Genomic DNA, 19886 nt, shown 5'->3' on the forward strand with positions numbered 1-19886 from the left:
TGAATCAGTTATTGTTTTCTTGCGCAAACCGAGAGCAACACCTATAACAAACTCTGAACACCGTAACACGTGACAACACAATGGATGCAGAGGACGTGACAAACTCGAAAAGGGAAATGGTTGCTTAGGAGGTAAAGGGAAAGTCAGATGTTTGGATTAAATTTGACTCGTGGAAAATACTGGAGATAAAAAAAAAAAAGTTAAGGACCGAGGGCTGCGTGCATATCGTGTGTGCCAAACAGGTGCTGTATTGATTACAACAATGTTTCTGACTGTTTGGAACAATGTAAACAGCACTAAATAAATTAGAAGTGTACCAGAGAGTCTGTTGTACTACAGCAAACACTAAAAACAGTCACATTAATTTGTGAATGCAATTTCCCAAAATGGAACAGTTTATTTAAGCTAATTATTTAAGGCTTGCTTTATTTTAGAACTAAAATAAAAGGGAGGCAGACAGACAGAGCGGGCCAGACAAACAGAGAGACAGAGGGAGAGAGAAGGACAGACGGAGGCAGAAAAGGGAAATGGGGCTAGAGAGGGAGTGAGGTGTAGGCCTATACCTGTGTTTTCTGCTTCTAGGCTGTCGTGGGGGCTCCCCTTGAGGATCCTGGAACATGTCCATGAATATGGGCTCAAACTTCCGAAAGATCACAGTTGACACTTCAAAGGTTCTCTCCAGGCGGCCCATGCGATTCCGAAATTCCTGAGATAAGTTGGACATATCCGACCATTTCTTCATCTTGTTGAAGAACTGAATCAAACTGAAACCAATGAATGAAATAAATTACATTAACTTACGAGTTATGGAAAGAATCATAGTGCACATAAGTGCCATCAAAGTATTCATACCCTTGACTTATTACACATTTTGTTGTGTTAAAGCCTGAATTAAAAATGGATTACATTGGGGGGGGGTTCTCACCCATCTAAACACAATAACCCATAATGACCAAGTGAAAACATGTTTTTTTTTTTAAATGTTTGCAAATTTATTGAAAATTAAATATAGAAATATCTCATTAGATACGGATTCAATAGTGGTTAGAATCACCTTTGGCAGTGATTACAGCTGTGAGTCTTTCTAGGTAAGTCCCTAAAAAGCTTTTCACACATGGATTGTACTGTTAGGTTCTTATTTTTCAAAGTAAACAACCTCAGACACTCGATATGCTTAACCAAGTTTAATTCTTCCCAAAGGGTCGACACACCTGTATTCAGACAAAAAAAAAACAATTTCACACAAGCACTAATATTTAACCCTTTCTCCTAGGCTGTCTCCTCCAACACAACTAAACAGCCAATGCATCTCTGCTGCTAGACAGAACCTTAGTGATACCCGTTCTTCCTCACTTCATCTAACCTGACCTCTAACCCAAAGTACTCACTCCTCCCCAACTCAAGGTTGTCATGGTTATTGATACCAGACTCTCTCTCTTCTCCTCCCAGAAGATCCCTAATGGATAACAACAAAATATCCTGACAATGTAAACGTTATTCCGCAACAAAGCCTCCTTCACTCACGCCGCCAAACTTACCCTAGTAAAACTGACTATCCTACCAATCCTCGACTTCGGCGATGTCATCTACAAAATGGCTTCCAACACTCTACTCAGCAAACTGGATGCAGTATATCACAGTGCCATCCATTTTGGCACTAAAGCACCTTATACCACCCACCACTGTGACTTGTATGCTCTAGTCGGCTGGCCCTCGCTACATATTCGTCGCCAGACCCACTGGCTCCAGGTCATCTACAAGTCCATGCTAGGTAAAGCTCCTCCTTATCTCAGTTCACTGGTCACGATGGCAACACCCATCCGTAGCACGCGCTCCAGCAGGTGTATCTCACTGATCATCCCTAAAGCCAACACCTCATTTGGCCGCCTTTCGTTCCAGTACTCTGCTGCCTGTGACTGGAACGAATTGCAAAAATCGCTGAAGTTGGAGACTTTTATCTCCCTCACCAACTTCAAACATCAGCTATCTGAGCAGCTAACCGATCGCTGCAGCTGTACATAGTCTATTGGTAAATAGCCCACCCATTTTCACCTACCTCATCCCCATACTGTTTTTATTTATTTACTTTTCTGCTCTTTTGCACACCAATATCTCTACCTGTACATGACCATCTGATCATTTATCACCAGTGTTAATCTGCAAAATTGTAACTATTCGTCTACCTCCTCATGCCTTTTGCACACATTGTATATAGACTCCCCCTTTGTTTTCTACTGTGTTATTGACTTGTTAATTGTTTATTCCATGTGTAACTCTGTGTTGTCTGCTCACACTGCTATGCTTTATCTTGGCCAGGTCGCAGTTGTAAATGAGAACTTGTTCTCAACTAGCCTACCTGGTTAAATAAAGGTGAAATAAAAATTTAAAAAAATAAAAAAATACCCTCTCTCCCTCAGTGACATTGTTAGTTTCTAAGATCTCCACCCGTCTCCCCTTATCAAATGCCTGCCACATGTACTCGCTTCCCTGCACCCAACACATTCCTAGCTTAGTTGCACACACTATATACTTTCCTCCAATAACGCTTAACCTCTGGTGTAGACCCTCTAAACCTAAGCTCTCCATCAGTGACATGACTAAGTATATCTTAATATTCTCAGAACCCAACAGTACAAAATGTGTCCATTATTTTCTAAATTCAAGCCCTTTCAAATTGCTTGATGATCCTCGCTAGACAACAATTTAAGTCTTGACATAGATTTAAGCAAATTTAAGTCAAAACTAACTCGGCCACATTCATTGTCTTCTTGGTAAGCAACTCCAGTGTAGATTTGGCCTTGTGTTTTAGGTTATTGTCCTGCTGAAAAGTGAATTAAATCACCCAGTGTCTGGTGGAAAGCAGACAACCAGGTTATCCTCTAGGATTTTGACTGTGCTTAGTTCCATTCAGTTTATTTCTTATCCTGAAACTCCCCAGTCCTTAACGATTACTAGCATACCCATTACATGATTTAGCCACCACTATGATTGAAAATATGGAGTGTGGTACTCAGTCATGTGTTGTATTAAATTTGACCCAAACATAACACTTTGTAATTAGGTTTTAAAAAAGGTAATTGCTTACCCACATCTTTTGCAGTATTACTCTAGTGAGTTGATCCAAACAGGATGCAAGTTCTAGAATTTTTGTATTAACTACAAAGTTCTCCTATCAGGGCCATAAAACTCTTAACTGTTTCAAAGTCACCATTGGCCTCGTGGTGAAATCCACGAGCGGTTTCCTTCCTCTCCGTCAACCTGAGTTAGGAAGGATGCCTGTATCTCTGTAGTGATTGGGTGTATTGATACACCATCCAAAAACAAATAGGTGTCATTATTTGCGAGGCATTGGAAAACCTCCCTGGTCTTTGTGGTTGAATCTGTGTTTGAAATTCCCTGCTCGGCTGAGGGACCTTACAAATAATTGTGTGCACGGTACAGACATACAAAAAATAATGCTAAACACTATTATTGCACTGAGTCCATGCAACATATGACTTGTTAAGCAAATGTTGATTCCTGAACTTATTTTGGCTTGCCATAACAAAAATGGGTTGACTCAATACATGTTTTATTAGTTTGTAAAAAGTAAAAAGGTGTGAATACTTTCTGAAGGCACTGTAAATTGTGGGATGTTTGGGGACCAAGCCTCTTATCACTGACCTCAGTTTTGACGTCCTGAGAATTCGAGTCAGGGACACACAGTTGCCTTCCATCACCCCCTTACCCACAGTGGGTGTGGAACCCTTTCTGCAGGCTGCATAGAGAGAGCAGGCTAGCCAATGAACTACTTCCCCCTGAAAGAAAGACAAGTCAGAAGTGTATGGAAAATGACAGTAAGTCACAGTGCGTTATGCTATACCATATATCGGGGTATTTCGAAACACAGATGGTATGATTTTCAATACGGTAAAAAAGTATGAATATACACAAATTTGGAGGGTTGGGGGCAACCACAGCCAGAAGGGTCTGCAGGGGTGCGTGCTACATCACTACTTATAACTATTTTAACCCTTCTACAAGTTCAGCAGCCCCGCAGAAATCAAATCAACATTTAAAAAAATCCTCATTAATCTGTCTATTTAAGCTAGACATATATATATTTTTTTGCATGGGCTGTCTCAATCCACCACGTCTGCTGATATTGCCCTTACGATTCTACGGTGAAAGGTGGCAGAGCTACAGCGGTGTTTGTCAGACCATGAGACGCCACCCCAAAAAAAGAAAGAAAAGGTCTTCTCACAATAAGAGCTGTGGCGTGCAAACAGTTTGGCCTAGAAACTATTATCCAAACTATCCTGTCTCAGCCTCCAGTATTTATGCTGCAGTAGTTTATGTGTCAGGGGGCTAGGGTCAGTTTGTTATATCTGGAGTACTTCTCCTGTCCTAGTCGGTGTCCTGTGTGAATCTAAGTGTGCGTTCTCTAATTCTCTCCTTCTCTCTTTCTTTCTCTCGGAGGACCTGAGCCCTAGGACCATGCCCCAGGACTACCTGACATGATGACTCCTTGCTGTCCCCAGTCCACCTGGCTGTGCTGCTGCTCCAGCTTCAACTGTTCTGCCTTATTATTATTTGACCATGCTGGCCATTTATGAACATTTGAACATCTTGGCCATGTTCTGTTAAAATCTCCACCTGGCACAGCCAGAAGAGGACTGGCCACCCCACATATGCTCTCTCTAATTCTCTCTTTCTTTCTCTCTCGGAGGACCTGAGCCCTAGGACCATGCCCCAGGACTACCTGACATGATGACTCCTTGCTGTCCCCAGTCCATCTGACCGTACTGCTGCTCCAGTTTCAACTGTTCTGCCTTATTATTATTATACGACCATGCTGGTCATTTATGAACATTTGAACATCTTGGCCATGTTCTGTTATAATCTCCACCCAGCACAGCCAGAAGAGGACTGGCCACCCCACATAGCCTGGTTCCTCTCTAGGTTTCTTCCTAGGTTTTGGCCTTCCTAGGGAGTTTTTCCTAGCCAAGATGTCACGAACAGGAAGGTATTCTCTGTTTTGCTCTACTACTCCCAAAATCACCACGGGACTCGTCTGAAGTCGGTACAGCATCTTCTGCCAACTTTGGTCTGTAGCTTCCGAACAGTTGGGTCATTTCAGTGTGTAGACCACTCTGTGGAAAGGTGAGTTTCAAACACGTTTTGTTCTAGGACGCCCACAAGCCTCCCCTGAAGGGCCCCCGTTAACGGGATAATTGTCCTCAACAACCGCTGAATTGCATAGCGCCACATTCAAACAATATTACTAAAAATATTTATATTCATGAAATCACAAGTGCAATATAGCAAAACACAGCTTAGCCTATTGTTAATCCACCTGTAGTGTCAGATTTTGAAAATATGCTTTACAGCGAAAGCAATCCAAGCGTTTGTGTAAGTTTATCGATCGATCGCTCGACAAAACATTATGTACACCTAGCATCAAGTAGCTTGGTCACGAAAATCAGAAAAGCAATCAAATTAATCGTTTACCTTTGATGATCTTCGGATGTTTTCACTCACGAGACTCCCAGTTACACAATAAATGTTCCTTTTGTTCCATAAAGATTATTTTTATATCCAAAATACCTCTGTTTGGCGCATTATGTTCAGAAATCCACAGGAAAGAGCAGTCACGACAACGCAGACAAATTCCAAATAGTATCCGTAATGTCCACAGAAACATGTCAAACGTTTTTTTTAAATAATCATTCCCCAGGTTGTTTATAAAATATATAAATCGATAATATATCAACCGCAACTATCTTTTTCAGTCGGAGAGGGAAAGGCAATGGCTGCCCAAATTCAGTTATGCATACAAAACGCTGCTGGCACCCGGCCATACAATGACGCAATGTTATCTTTCTCGCTCATTTTTTAAAATAAAAGCCTGAAACTATGTCTAAAGACTGTTGACACCTTGAGGAAGCGATAGGAAAAGGAATCTGGTTGATACCCCTTTAAAAGGAGCAAAGGCAGGCTATGGAACATGGAGTTTTCAAAATAGAAGCCACTTCCTGGTTTGATTTTCCTCAGGGTTTCGCCTGCAATATCAGTTCTGTTATACTCACAGATAATATTTGACAGTTTTGGAAACTTGTGTTTTCTATCCAATACTAATAATACTATGCATATATTAGCAACTGAGACTGAGGTGCAGGCAGTTTAGTTTGGGCACCTTATTCACCCAAGCTACTCAATACCTCCCCCCAGAGTCAACTGCCTGCTACTCAGGCCCAGAAGCTAAGATATGCATATTAATTTGGGTAGAAAATACTCTGAAGTTTTTAACTGCTTGAATGATGTCTGTGAGTATAACAGAATTCATATGGCAGGGAAAAACCTGAGAAAAAAATCCAACCAGGAAGTGGGAAATCTGAGGTTTGTAGTTTTAACTCTTTGCCTATCCAAGATAGTGTAAATTTGGTCCGATTGCACTTCCTAAGGCTTCCACTAGATGTCAACAGTCTTTATAACCTTGTTTCAGGCTTCCACTGTGAAGGGGGAGCGAATGAGAGCTGTTTCAACCAGGTGTCTGGCAGAAGGCCATGAGCTGGTCACGCGCGTGGCCGTGAGCGCGACCTGCATTCCATTACATTTCTAAAGACAAAGGAATTGTCGGGTTGGAACATTATTGAAGATTTATGTTAAAAACATCCTAAAGATTGATTCTATACATCGTGTGACATGTTTCTACGAACTGTAACGGAACTTATTGACTTTTCGTGTGGACCTAGTGCTCAAGCCTCATGAATTTGGATTTGTGAACTAAACGTGCAAACAAAAATGAGGCATTTGGACATAAATGAGGGACTTTATCGAACAAAACAAACATTTATTGTGGAACTGGGATTCCTGGGAGTGCATTCTGATGATCATCAAAGGTAAGTGAATATTTATGATGCTATTTCTGACTTCTATTGACTCCACAACATGGCGGGTATCTGTATGGCTTGTTTTTTTGTCTGAGCGCTGTACTCAGATTATTGCATGGTGTGCTTCCGCCGTAAAGCTTTTTGAAATCTGACACAGGGGTTGCATTAAGGAGAAGTATAGCTATAATTCCATACATAACAGTTATCTTTTATCAATGTTTATTATGAATATTTCTGTAAATTGATGTGGCTCTCTGCAAAATCACCGGATGTTTTGGAAGCAAAACATTACTGAACATAACGCTCCAATGTGAACAGATTTTTGGATATAGATATGAACTTTATCGAACAAAACATACATGTATTGTGTAACATTAAGTCCTATGAGTGTCATCTGATGAAGATCAAAGGTTAGTGATTAATTTTCTCTCTATTTCTGCTTTTTGTGACTCCTCTCTTTGGCTGGAAAAATGGCTGTGTTTTTCTGTGACTAGGTGCTGACCTAACAAGTTACTCTTTAAAACGGTGTATAATACTTGTATTTTAATTATGAGATTTCTGTTGTTTGAATTTGGTGCCCTGCACTGTCACTGGATGTTGTCATATCGATCCCGTTAATGGGATTTCAGCCGTAAGAAGTTAAGGCAGCCCACACCTCTCTGATTCAGAGAGTTTGGGTTATATGTGGTAAACACACTTTAGTTGAATGCATTCAGTTGTACAACTGACAAGGTATCCCCCTTTCCTTTTCCCTAATAGCATTGATGCCAAATCGAATGTTTCAAATAATTTTGCTATATAATTCTTTGATACCCTAAGGGGTCCAAAATCAAATAGAAAAATGATCCTTGTCCATCTTTTTTTTAGTAGCTAACATCAGCGATGTGCAAAATGAATATCAAAGCTGACGTGCATACCTATATAACGTAGGTATCCAATGTAATGACACCACAAAAGAAATATGGCGCTACATGTGCAACACAGCATTCCTAACCTAGCCCACTATGTCTGCTGTGTGGATTAAGCAGTCAACAAGTTGAGCAGTCATTTGAAAGACTAAGAACATTTCAGCGAGAAAAAGGCCAAATCCATTAACGCCAAGATAATAGAATTCATCAACCCTTCTGTCGTGGATGATGTTGGCCTACGCCGACCGGTTGAGCACCTCGAGCCCCGGTACACACTACCAAGTAGGCACTATTTTTCCAACGTTGCCGTACCGGAGTTACACAGTATTGTTGAAAACGCACATCAACCTGCTATGGCCACCCCTCATAAGCCTGGTTCCTCTCTAGGTTTCTTCCTAGGTTTTGGCCTTTCTAGGGAGTTTTTCCTAGTCACCGTGCTTCTACACCTGCATTGCTTGCAGGTAGCTTCACGACTGACATTTGGACCAGCAATGTCAGCCTCATGAGCATGCGGAGTCTGACAGCACAGTGGGTCGACAGGGATTTAGTACGGAGGAAAGCCATATTGCATGCTCAAGAATGTGCTGGATCTCATACCGCTGCTGCCATTTCAATGGCATTTGAGAACAAGTTTGAAACATGAACACACTCCTAGCTCCATTCAAACAACTGACTTGCGAAATAGGCTCATCAACTGTGTCATGACTGGCCTGGGAGGATCAGGTTACAATGGATCACAGCTCTACAGATATCTTTCCCTCCCGCAGAGGGGGAGAGGTATAGAGGGATTGACGACAGGGGGGGCGGGGGTGTTATGACCTCACGACCATCGTAAAGTACAAGGCAGCAGCCAAACAAACTCCTTCCTAGTCTCTAATGTGAGGGACTGGAATGTGTGTGCATTAGGAAGAGTTTACAGCCCGGAAATACAGGTCAAATAAATGGACTTTGGGACATTATATTTCATCAGACAAAATGGTGGTAACAATGGTAGATGGAATATGAAAATGAATGTTGATTTTGTTATGTTATTAATAGTTAAATAAAGATGTTATGACAAACATTGTAACTTGAGTTAATGTATATGTGCTGTTTACATACTTTGTTGTGTAGAGAATATCCAGATGAAAGAATGATTTGGTGACGATAAGACTGATTTTAGTCGTCTAAATGAGATCCTACTAAATCCTAATACCTTGAAACGAGATACGCCCCAAGGAACCCAGAGACCATGTCAAAGACGGAAACGCCCCTGAGGACATAAAACATGCGAGTTAAGAATTTACATGCAGACTAAGTTGACCACACGCTGCAGCCTGAGGTATACGACTTGTCATGACCCCAAAATGCAACACGACGTTGAAGACAAAAGAAAATCTCTGAACATTTAAGTTTATGGTGGATTAGCTATTCTGTATCTAAGAAGCACTGCATCTAAGAAGGTGAATTCAAGAAGGACCAACCGTTTATTCTCTTCAAATCATTGGTAGTCTACACTGCCAAGGTTTTTGGATATAAAGAGACTTTATCGAACAAAGGGAACATTTATTGAGTAAATGAATGTCTTCTGAGTGCCACCATATGAGGATCATCAAAGTTAAGGGATTAATTTTATCTCTATTTCTGAGTTTTGTAACGCTTCTGCTTGGCTGGTTACTGTTTGTAATCATTTGTCAACTAGGCTATGTTCTGGGCTAGGTAGCCTACTGGTTAGAGCGTTGGTTGCAAGTTCGAATCCCCGAGCTGACAAGGTACAAATCTGTCGTTCTGCCCCTGAACAGGCAGTTAACCCACTGTTCCTAGGCCGCCATTGAAAAAATAATTTGTTCTTAACCGACTTGCCTAGTTAAAAAAAGATAAAATAAAAATCAATAAAAAAGGTATGCTTTCGCTGAAAAGCATTTTATAAATCTGACGCTAGCGTCCCACATACCCTAGAGAGGTTAACACTTTTTCGGTTACTACATAATTCCATGTGTTATTTCATAGCTGAGGTCTTCACTATTATTTGACAATGTAGAAAATATAAAAAAGAAAACCCCCAGAATGAGTAGGTGTTTCTAAACTTTTGACTGGTCCGTTTATCTACAGAAATAAAACAGATCCTGCTTCTGTTGCCTGTTTGAGTGTTTGGTTGATAGCCTCCTGATTCAGTGAGCACCAAGCCTCAAGATAAATTTAAAAAAATAAACAAACGTGAAATTTTAAATCTTTGCTATGCTGTAATAAAGGCTTTATACTTTTTTTCATTTAGACCAGCCCAACAGGTATAATAATGTAGTAGTGCTTACACCGTTCCAAATTGTCAGGAAAATTATAGCAGCCCTCCCCTTGATCTCCTTGTTGTTATTATTACTATTATGATCATTCATTATAATAATAAGTAATGTAAATGTCAGTAGTAGGCTTAGTATAGCAGAATTATATAACCACCATCGAGCTGTAGGCCTTGGGTTGCAAAAGGTCGGAAACTTTCTGGGAAATTTTCCATGGGAGGTTAAGCCCGGGAATTTAGCTTAAATGCATTTTTAAAAAGTTAGCTTATAACAGTCAACCTTTTTTGTGGGATACACATGGCAATTCTAGGTCTTGTGGCATATTTGGGTTAAACAATCCCCAATTCAACAGAATTGAAAATCTGCCATTTCCAGCAACAATAGTCATTTACAACATTAACAATGTCTATACTGTATCTGATCAATTTGATGTTATTTTAAAAAAAGGACCATTTTTTTCTCTTCTTTTCTTTCAAAAACCAGGACATTTCTACGTGACCCCAAATTTCTGAGCGATAGTGTACATATCACATTTCCTAAGTATTTTCATGGAGCCCTGTCAAAACGACCATTGGGTTCTTCTCCCCCGATTGCTCAGTTTGGCCAGCTCTAAGAAGAGTCTTGGTGGTTCCAAAATTCTTCCATTCTTGGGGATCTTCAAAACTGCAAACATTTTTTGGTACCCTCTCCCAGATCTGTGCCTCGACACAATCCTGTCTCTGAGCTCCACGGACAATTCCTTTGAATTGTTTTTGCTCTGACGTGTACTATCAACTGTGGGAACTTCATATAGACAGCCTTTCCAAATCATGTCCAATTAATTGAATTTACCACAGGTGGACTCCAATCAAGTTGTAGAAACATCAAGGATGATCAATGGAAACAGGATGCACCTGAGCTCAAATGCAAGTCTCATTAGCAAAGGGTGTGAATAGGTATTTGTTTATTATTTTTCACACATTTGCAAACATTTCTAAAAACCTGTTTTTGCTTTGTCATTATGGGGTATTGTGTGTAGAGTGAGATATATATATATATATGTTTTAGAACAAGGATGTAATGTAACAAAATGTGGAAAAAGTCAAGAATTCTTCTGGTCTGAATACTTTCCGAATGCACTGTATGTAATGGGGAATTGAAAGGAACTAACAATCAAAGGGAAAACCACTCACAATAAATGCACACAAAATGGCGAGAGTGCATTCTGGAGAGACGTGCCTTGTGCATCTTAGTCACACCCCCCATTCTGGAAAGGTGGCACCGAAGAGGATGGATGACATTTTACATGCTCCTAACCACCTGTCTATTTTGTTCGTAACGTAATGTGTACATAATGTTTCTTCTACCGTCTCTTATGACCAAAAATAAGTGCGATTACTCACCACGAACTGGAAGAAGCTTTTTCGTTTAGCGAGTCTGACGAGAAGGATATACTGCTTTGCCGGAAACAGGCCCTAATCCCCGTCATATGCGTTAAGAAAAGGGCCGCGGGTCAGGCTGCCTTCTAAGAATCCGTAGCGAGTCAACTCCCACTGCCATCCATTCTACTGGCTAACATGCAATAATTAGAAAATAAAATTGATCACCAACGATTACCCTACCAACGGGATATTAAAAACTAATATCTTACGCTTCACAGAGTCGTGGCTGAACGATGACACGAATAATAGAGCTGGCGGGATTTTCCATGCACCGGCAGAACAGAGAAGATGCTACGCCTGGTAAGATGAGGGGTGGGGGTGTGTTGCTATTTATCAATAACAGTGGCTGGGCGATGTCTAACATTTAAGAAGTCGAATTAGGTAGAGTACCTTATGATAAGATGTAGACTACACTATCTACCAAGATTGTTCTCATCTAAACTCAGCAAAAAAAAACAAATGTCCTCTTGCTGTCAACTGCGCTTATTTTAAACAAACTTAACATGTGTACATATTTGTATGAACATAAGATTCAACAGACAAACTGAACAAGTTCGACAGACATGTGACTAACAGAAATGGAATAATGTGTCCCTGAACAAAGAGGGGGGGGTCAAAATCATCAAAAGTCAGTCAGTATCTGGTGTGGCCACCAGCTGCATTAAGTACTGCAGTGCATCTCCTCCTCATAGACAGCACCAGATTTGCCAGTTATTGCTGTGAGATGTTACCCCACTCTTCCATCAAGGCACCTGCAAGTTCCCAGACATTTCTGGGGGGGGGGCCCAGCCCTCACCCTCCGATCCAACAGGTCCCAAGCGTGCTCAATGGGATTGAGATCCAGGCGCTTCACTGGAGATAGCTGGAATGTCAGTGTTCTGCTTTGCAGGAAATCATGCACTGAACAAGCAGTATGGCTGGTGGCATTGTCATGCTGGAGGGTCATGTCAGGATGAGCCTGCAGGAAGGGTACCACATGAAGGGAGGAGGATGTCTTCCCTGTAACGCACAGCATCGAGATTGTCTGCAATGATAACAAGCTCAGTCCAATGATGCAGTGACACACCGCCCCAGACCATGGCGGACCCTCCACTGCCAAATCGATCCCGCTCCAGAGCACAGGCCTCGATGTAATGCTCATTCCTTCGAAGATAAACGTGAATCAGACCATCACCCCTGGTGAGGCAAAACCGTGACTCATCAGAGAAGAGCACTTTTCCCAGTCCTGTCTGGTCCAGCGACGGCGGGTTTGTGCCCATATGCGACATTGTTGCCAGTGATGTCTGGTGAGGACCTGCCTTACAACAGACATACAAGCCCTCAGTCCAGACTCTCTCAGCCTGTTGCGGAGAGGCTGAGCACTGATGGAGGGATTGTGCGTTCCTGGTGCAACTCGGGCAGTTGTTGTTGCCATCCTGTAGGTGTGATGTTCGGATCTACCGATCCTGTGCAGGTGTTGTTACACGTGGTTTGCCACTGCGAGGACGATCAGCTGTACGTCCTGTCTCCCTGTAGCTCTGTATTAGGTGTCTTACAGTAGAGACATTGCGATTTATTGCCCTGGCCACATCTGCAGTCCTCTTGCCTTCTTGCAGCATGCCTGTTTTAAAGAGTCAGTAGTAAGGCCTCTTTTGTGTCCTAAGTTTTCATAACTGTGACCTTAATTGCCTACCGCCTGTAAGCTGTTAGTGTCCTAATGACCGTTCCACAGGTACATGATCATGAATTATTTATGGTTCATTGAACAAGCATGGGAAACAGAGTTTAAACCACATACAATGAAGATCTGTGATGTGGATTTTTACAAATTATCTTTGAAAGACAAGGTCCTGAAAAGGGGATCTCTTTTTTTGCTGAGTTTATATTATTCATTTATATTATAGACCGATGATGGCATTAAGACCACACTCAACTAAGGACATAAGCAAACAAGAAAACGCTCATCCAGAAGCGCCGCTCGTAATGGCCATAAAAATGGCTTGTACTTTAACAGCAATGGTTCCAACCTAGACTTGTTTTCAATAAGAACTTCTACAGTAATGTGTACAGTAGGCCTGAATTTTTCATCTTCGTCTGTACAGTTACTTAGAGCAAACCTATCAGTAGCTAGCTAACTTGCTTTGGCTAACATTAGCTATTAGCTGTGTACAATGCCAGGGGATTGTTTGAAAGAGAAACCCATACTACTATGAGATAGTACTCCCTTATTTCTGCTTATCGTCTTTTATAAAATAACAATACCTTGCTGGCCGACTTACTTTTCCACTGTCGAAGCAATGTTTCCTGAAACACTCTGACCTGTTCTGAAAGAATTCCCTAGGTATACTGCCATGCTGTGGATGTTTGGTCGGGACGTGTCGTTATATGAATTTGTTCGTTTTGATTGACTCCTTACTAAGCACTTCCCCGCACAAAACACATTGAAGGAGCTCCTTGTTGATTCACAAAGCATGTATGAAAGAGAAACTCATCGATGTATTGACTTTTCATGACAATTGAGCTCAGTCTGAACTTGTTGCAAGCAGGAGTCCATTTGGGGAGTGGGAATGACAAATCAGTGGCTTACAGTGCCTCATCTGCTGTTGAACGACAGCACTGCAGTGTGTCGGAGTGATCTTCCAAGAAAACTCCAGAAAAAACGGGCATCTCCCACTCGTGTAGCTGCCAAACTGAGCTGACACCGCTGCTAAGCAGAGAACGCACTGAACAGAGACCGCAGTCGCACTTGGCCAAATCAATTAATTAAATAATTATACATTTACTCTTACACGTTGCTACCCACCATTGGAATTCTACAGCATTTCAAATTAGGCCTAAAGGTTTCAAGGACAAAATTACATGTATAGAAGTATGTTTTTGTTGTAGTGGGGACAGTAAAATTAGCCATAAAAAAACGTATTAAACATGTTATTTTGTAGTTTTATGTTAAACTCACAACAATAGAAAAATCTGCATTAATATTGTCTAATAGAATGCATGGGGGAAAAACAAACGGAGACATTAATAAATGCATTTCTATAGCTTCCGTTTTGGAAGCTGAGGTGACGTGCCAAGATGGAGGTTCAGTACACAGCGCCCCCTATCAGTCATCTGCTGTATATATAAATTGTTGGTTAAAACCAGCTAAAGCAGTGTACATACAGTAAGTGCGCATTTTGAAGTTGTGAAATTATCTTTGAAGTGATATGAAAGTAGAAGGATTTGTTTATAGTACCGTACTGCAAGTGAGAATCGATACATGGAGTATATGGATGTTTTGGCTTCAACAACCAATTTGTCTTTAAAACAGAATATGTAAGGTCCATGGACTAGAATGAGTGGCGTTTGCCCAATAATGGACTTAAAGGAGACAGTTACATTAGGGTGACCAGACATCCCTGTTTTCCGGGGACAGTCCCCGTTTTTAGTGGCCTGTCCCCTGTTGAAGCCCGGAAATGTCCCCGTTTTTAACAGTGCATTAAAAACAGACTGCAAAGTGAAATAATATTTTACGTGGCATTAAAGACCGGGCAGCAGAGCCTACCGGTTGACGTCTCAATCGCATTGTGCTTGTTTTCTCCAGCAGAGGGGGCTGCTCGCTACAGCAGCTTCATTCACTCTTCTTCTACTAACTACTTGCGCTAGTTTAAGAGAAAACTGCTGTGGAAAACTCAGCCAGAAGTGAATCCACAACATCACCACAAACAGATCTTCAAGTCAGGTTAGTTACAATCTTTTGAGATACTAGCTGATGTTATGTCACAATTTATTTATTAGATAGATGATCTGCTCTATAAGGTTTTAAATAAGTTATGCTAGCTAACGTTAGCTATGTAGACTAAGTTAGCTAGCTACTGTCACGGTAACTTAGCTAGGTTAAAAAACGTTCACATGTAAACATGCAGTGGACGGGCTATTTTGAAAATATTATTAAATTAATGCACAATTAATTATGAGAAGATTTATTTGTAGATTACAATTTTAATGGTTTGGCATTATAATAAGTAGTGTGAAAATATATTTTGAAATTTTCATGGATAACATTGGCATAATGTTTTCTGTTAGAGAGTGGAGAGGAAAGAGAGGAGGAAGACTGGATAGGAAGAAGAGTGAAAGAGAGAGGAGGAAAGGTTAAGATATGATTACAGAGCCTGCCAATTTATTATTCCAAACAATGTTTTTGAAATAAAATACAAAAATGAGGCAAGCAATGGGAATATGTTAACCAAAGTATTTTATCAAATAGTGTACTATTTATTATTAAAAATTAGAGAGGAAGGAGAAGGGGAAATTAAGGGAGTAAAAAAAGAGTGAAGCGAAGAGAGTGTAGAAGAGTGAGGTGGAAAGGTAAAGAGAAGGAAAGGAAGAGAGCAGGAAGACGAGTGAAGAAAAGAGAAGAAAGATTGGAGCAGAAGAAAAGGTTAAGAGAGTAAGAAGAGCAGACAGAGGTACAATGGCTCTTTCCAAGAAACAGAATGAATGATATATGGACAGCAGCAAGAAATAGGTTCACTGTTCCTATGCTTATTGTGAAGACAAACTTCAACCTCCCCTGCCAGGAGTTCATGGAGAAGCTGGCCAAAGACAGAGCAATCAGGCCAAAGACAGAGCAATCGTTAAGATACATTCTTCTGAGAAATATACAGATTAGGTTGGTATAAGTTATATTATGTAGTTACCAATCACAGCATCATCTTATTTCTTTATTAAGTATTTCACATATACTTTTGCCTGATTTTAAAATTTGGCTCATGTTCTCACATGCTCTTACTCTACCCAGACTACCAGGACCACTGAATGGCTGTTCAGATTCTAACAGGGACAATTCCGGTTTCATGTATTTAGTCTAACGGGCACACTGGGATAGAGAAAACAACTATTACAGAAACACTACAGACAAGACAGAACAAGTTAGTCATATTACAGATTCATAGATAATAACATTGTATATTTTAATTATATATTGACCGCCGAACTGGAAATGTCGATGGTTTTAATTTCAGAAAACTGGTGACCTTAAGTTACAATGAGTTCATTAAAAAAATCGTCCTCCATAATCTTTAACGGAACTTTGATTCTCAAAGCGTGGTGTGTTCCCAAATTAGTTGAGTTAGTTAGTTAATAACTAGATAGACAACCCAAAGTCTAGCATTGTGACCGATGTCGCAAATTACCAGTTCCCTGTCTTGGCAAGTGGGCTGGTTGATGGAAAATAGTGTGATTTACTATGTTCAGCTAACGTTAGCTAGCTAGCTAATTTCTATATGCTAGAAACGACTAACTTTCAAAACGAACAACGTTAGTAACATTGCTAACACAACTAACGTTACCAAATATGAAGAGGGGTTAATAGCTTAACATTTACGTTACGCTGAACACACGCGACAGGAGAGTTAAGACAGTCCATGTCCGGCCGCATTGTTGATCCCACAATATCTGCTCCCAACGTCCTAAAACAAAGTACCGCTAAGAGACTATGTCTATCTAAAACTATTAACTACCTAGTTTAATAATATAGCTAGCTACTGTTAGTTAGCTGGCTAGTTTACCTCCAGTGTGTATGTATTCCAAATCGACTTGAAGTTTTGCATGGCTTCAGATGCCGTCTGTTCGTCCATATTCAGCTCCTGACAAAGCATTTCCAAGCTCTTTCGGACAGAGCTCTCGTCCGTCCGCCCGGAGTCGGAATCTGACTCGTCTCCCCGCATTTGTAAATCTAAGTTACAGTGGCAGAGAAATTAAAAAATATAGCTATCTATGTCAACAAAGCAGTCCAGAGACACCACAAACACACCACCGGTCATTGAATTCCCACAATGCACTGTGGTGCAATTGGCGCGAAAACGGATCCTTTCCGACCAATGAGTAAAGGCCCAAAAGGGCAAACAAAGGAACGCAAACAGGGATTGCGTTTCAAAATCAAAGTGTGCAGTCCAAACATAAAAGACACACCCTATCACCTCAGCCCTTTTATTTTTTAAATATTTTTTTATCAACAACAAATCAATACAGGAAGTACATGTGGGAACACACTTGTATATATAAATAATGTACAAAGGATAATTGGGCTAGGGGGTATAATATCACATTACACAAGGACCTTATTAAGGGACATACATACACTTATTATTCTAACAGCTTTTTTTTGTTAGTAGAGTATTTAATTGTCTTAAAATACAGGTCAATTTATTTTTGTAAGGTAAGAAAATGTGTTTTGTTTGTAAATTTACATTTGTGAATATGAAATTTGGCCAAAAGAATAATGAAATTAATTACATAAAAATGTTTCAGCTTATTTCTATCATAGGTAAAGAATCCAAGCCGTACATCTCTCCACAATAGTGTAAGATCTTCATTAATGTGTTCAATTATAAATCTACTGATGTCTTGCCACAGTTTTCTTACATGAATACAATGCCAAAAAAAGGTGCAACATGGATTCTGGGTGGTCATTACAAAAGAAGCAATTTGAGTCAATGTTTTCCTTAAACTTCTTCATATCGTGATTGGCAGGATAATATTTATGAATAATTTTAAAGGAAACTTCCTTAATTTTGTTAACAAGTATGTATGTGTGTGGCAACATCCAAACTTTTTTCCAACAGATATTATCAATAAGTCCATTCCAATAAGGCATGACATAAGGTATAGAGATACAACATCCTGCTGAAACAAGGTTCGTATCACTCTGTTGTTGAATGGATGAAAAGATAAACAAATATTTCCTACTGACGAGTCAACAGGGTCAACGGAAGGTAGGCTCTGAGGGTCAGGTCTTGACACATTCCTGAATAATAAAGCAACACCTGAGGGAATGGCATCTAAAACAGTTGCAAAATCTTTAGGCGTTACAGGGACCTTGTAAAGTGATAAGATAAATAAAATTCCATATAGAAGTGGGTCTTCTTAGGAATTGTTTTATCCAATTGATCTTAAAAGTATTATTTAAGGTAGTAAAGTCCAGAAAATTCAGCCCACCATTCTTCTAAGTGTTCATTACAACAGTTTTCCTAATGTAATGGGTATGGTTTCTCCATAGAAAGTTGAAAAGCATCTGGTCTATCTCCTTGATAATTTTACTGTCAAGATATACAGATAGAGCGCCATATGTTAGTCTAGAGATACCTTCAGCCTTGGTTACTAGGACTCTTAAAGATAAGTCCCTCTGTAGCCATTGATTTTGGTTCTTCTGGGGTTTTTTAATAAGAGCGTTAAAATTGAGTAAGCCTCTAGACTTCTGATCCTTTGTAATGGTTATGCCTAAATATGTGAGTTCTTCTTTTACTGGAATACCATAATATGAAGGTGTCACGCAATCTTTGACAGTCATGAGTTCACATGTATTAATGTTAAGATATTGACCAGACGCTTTGGAAAAGGATTGTATCACATTGATTGATATGGGAATTTGGTTAGCATCTTGTATGTACATACATACAGTATGTCTAATACTTGTCTAATATTGTTAGAAATATGTCTGTTCCTCGTAAAGCCAGACTGTGTTTCATCAATGATTGCATCCAGGATTTCTTTAATTATTTTTGCAAGTAGTAAGGCTAATATCTTATAGTCATTATTAAGAAGACAAATTGGACGCCAATAAGCAGCCTTTCCCTCATTTCGTGCTTTCCTGATCGTTGGCCACAACTTGTTCCTTCTTTCTATGTCCTCCGAGCTGAGATGTTTGGCGAAACGCATACCATGGCTCTGAAGGAAGGCGTTTTTCCTAGCAGCTTTCCAGACAGCATCCCTGTAGAATCTGGCAGTGAAGAGGATGATGATACCCCTTGGTCTTGAATCGTTTTGTTGTTGCTTCTTGCCGAGGCGATGCACAACGTCGATGGTATTACCAACTTTGTTCTTCTCTGCAGGCGTAACATCTTGGCAGATGCGGATAGCCTCCCTCGCAAATCCTCATTCTCCACCTCTAGCAAGCCATAGAGTCTCAGGTTCCATCTTCTTGTGTATTGTTCCAGATCAGTGAGACATTTATGGTAGACATTGTTATTCTTTTCCACCTTTTCCACACTGTTTTCAACTTTTGCCACTCTCATTTCCACATCCTTGATTTCACCACATGCAAACTCCACAGTCTTTTTCAAGCCTTCGATAACCATGGTGTTCGTGCCTGCCATTTTCTCAATGGCGTCAGACCTGGAGTTGATGAGTAAGGAGAGGGTAGCCACAATGTCAGAGTTCATGTTGGGTTTTTTGGAGGGTGGAGGTTTGCATGGAGTAACCGGTAAAGAGGGGAATTCGTCATCTTTAACAGCATTCGAAAGCATAATATTATCCATATGGCAAGCATAGTTATGGCAGTTGTCTATAAGCACGTTTCTCTTTTGTTGATTAGCAAGAGAATGGCTAGCTTCCTTTCTTTATTTGTCACGACTTCGCATCGACATGCCAAAATAAAATATCCAAATCTTA

At 40.3% G+C, this 19886-nt stretch overlaps 1 protein-coding gene across 3 annotated transcripts in view; it reads right to left on the minus strand.

The window, feature by feature from the left end:
* Positions 1 to 17305, minus strand: part of rbl1 (retinoblastoma-like 1 (p107)) — a 69876-nt gene extending 52571 nt beyond the window's left edge. The window contains exons 1-3 of one of the 3 annotated variants that reach the window (XM_024444751.2): positions 17006 to 17305; positions 3664 to 3797; positions 564 to 764 (exon numbers count right to left, since the gene is read on the minus strand). In XM_024444751.2, the coding sequence (XP_024300519.1) occupies positions 564 to 764; positions 3664 to 3797; positions 17006 to 17164 (494 nt within the window). In that variant the 5' untranslated portion in view covers positions 17165 to 17305. The remainder of the gene's footprint in view (positions 1 to 563; positions 765 to 3663; positions 3798 to 17005) is intronic. The other 2 variants (XM_024444743.2, XM_024444757.2) reach the window with 2 other exon arrangements.
* Between the last annotated feature and the right edge of the window lie 2581 nt (positions 17306 to 19886).

This window comes from Oncorhynchus tshawytscha, linkage group LG02, assembly GCF_018296145.1.
Source record: "Oncorhynchus tshawytscha isolate Ot180627B linkage group LG02, Otsh_v2.0, whole genome shotgun sequence".
Lineage (NCBI taxonomy): Eukaryota > Metazoa > Chordata > Actinopteri > Salmoniformes > Salmonidae > Oncorhynchus > Oncorhynchus tshawytscha.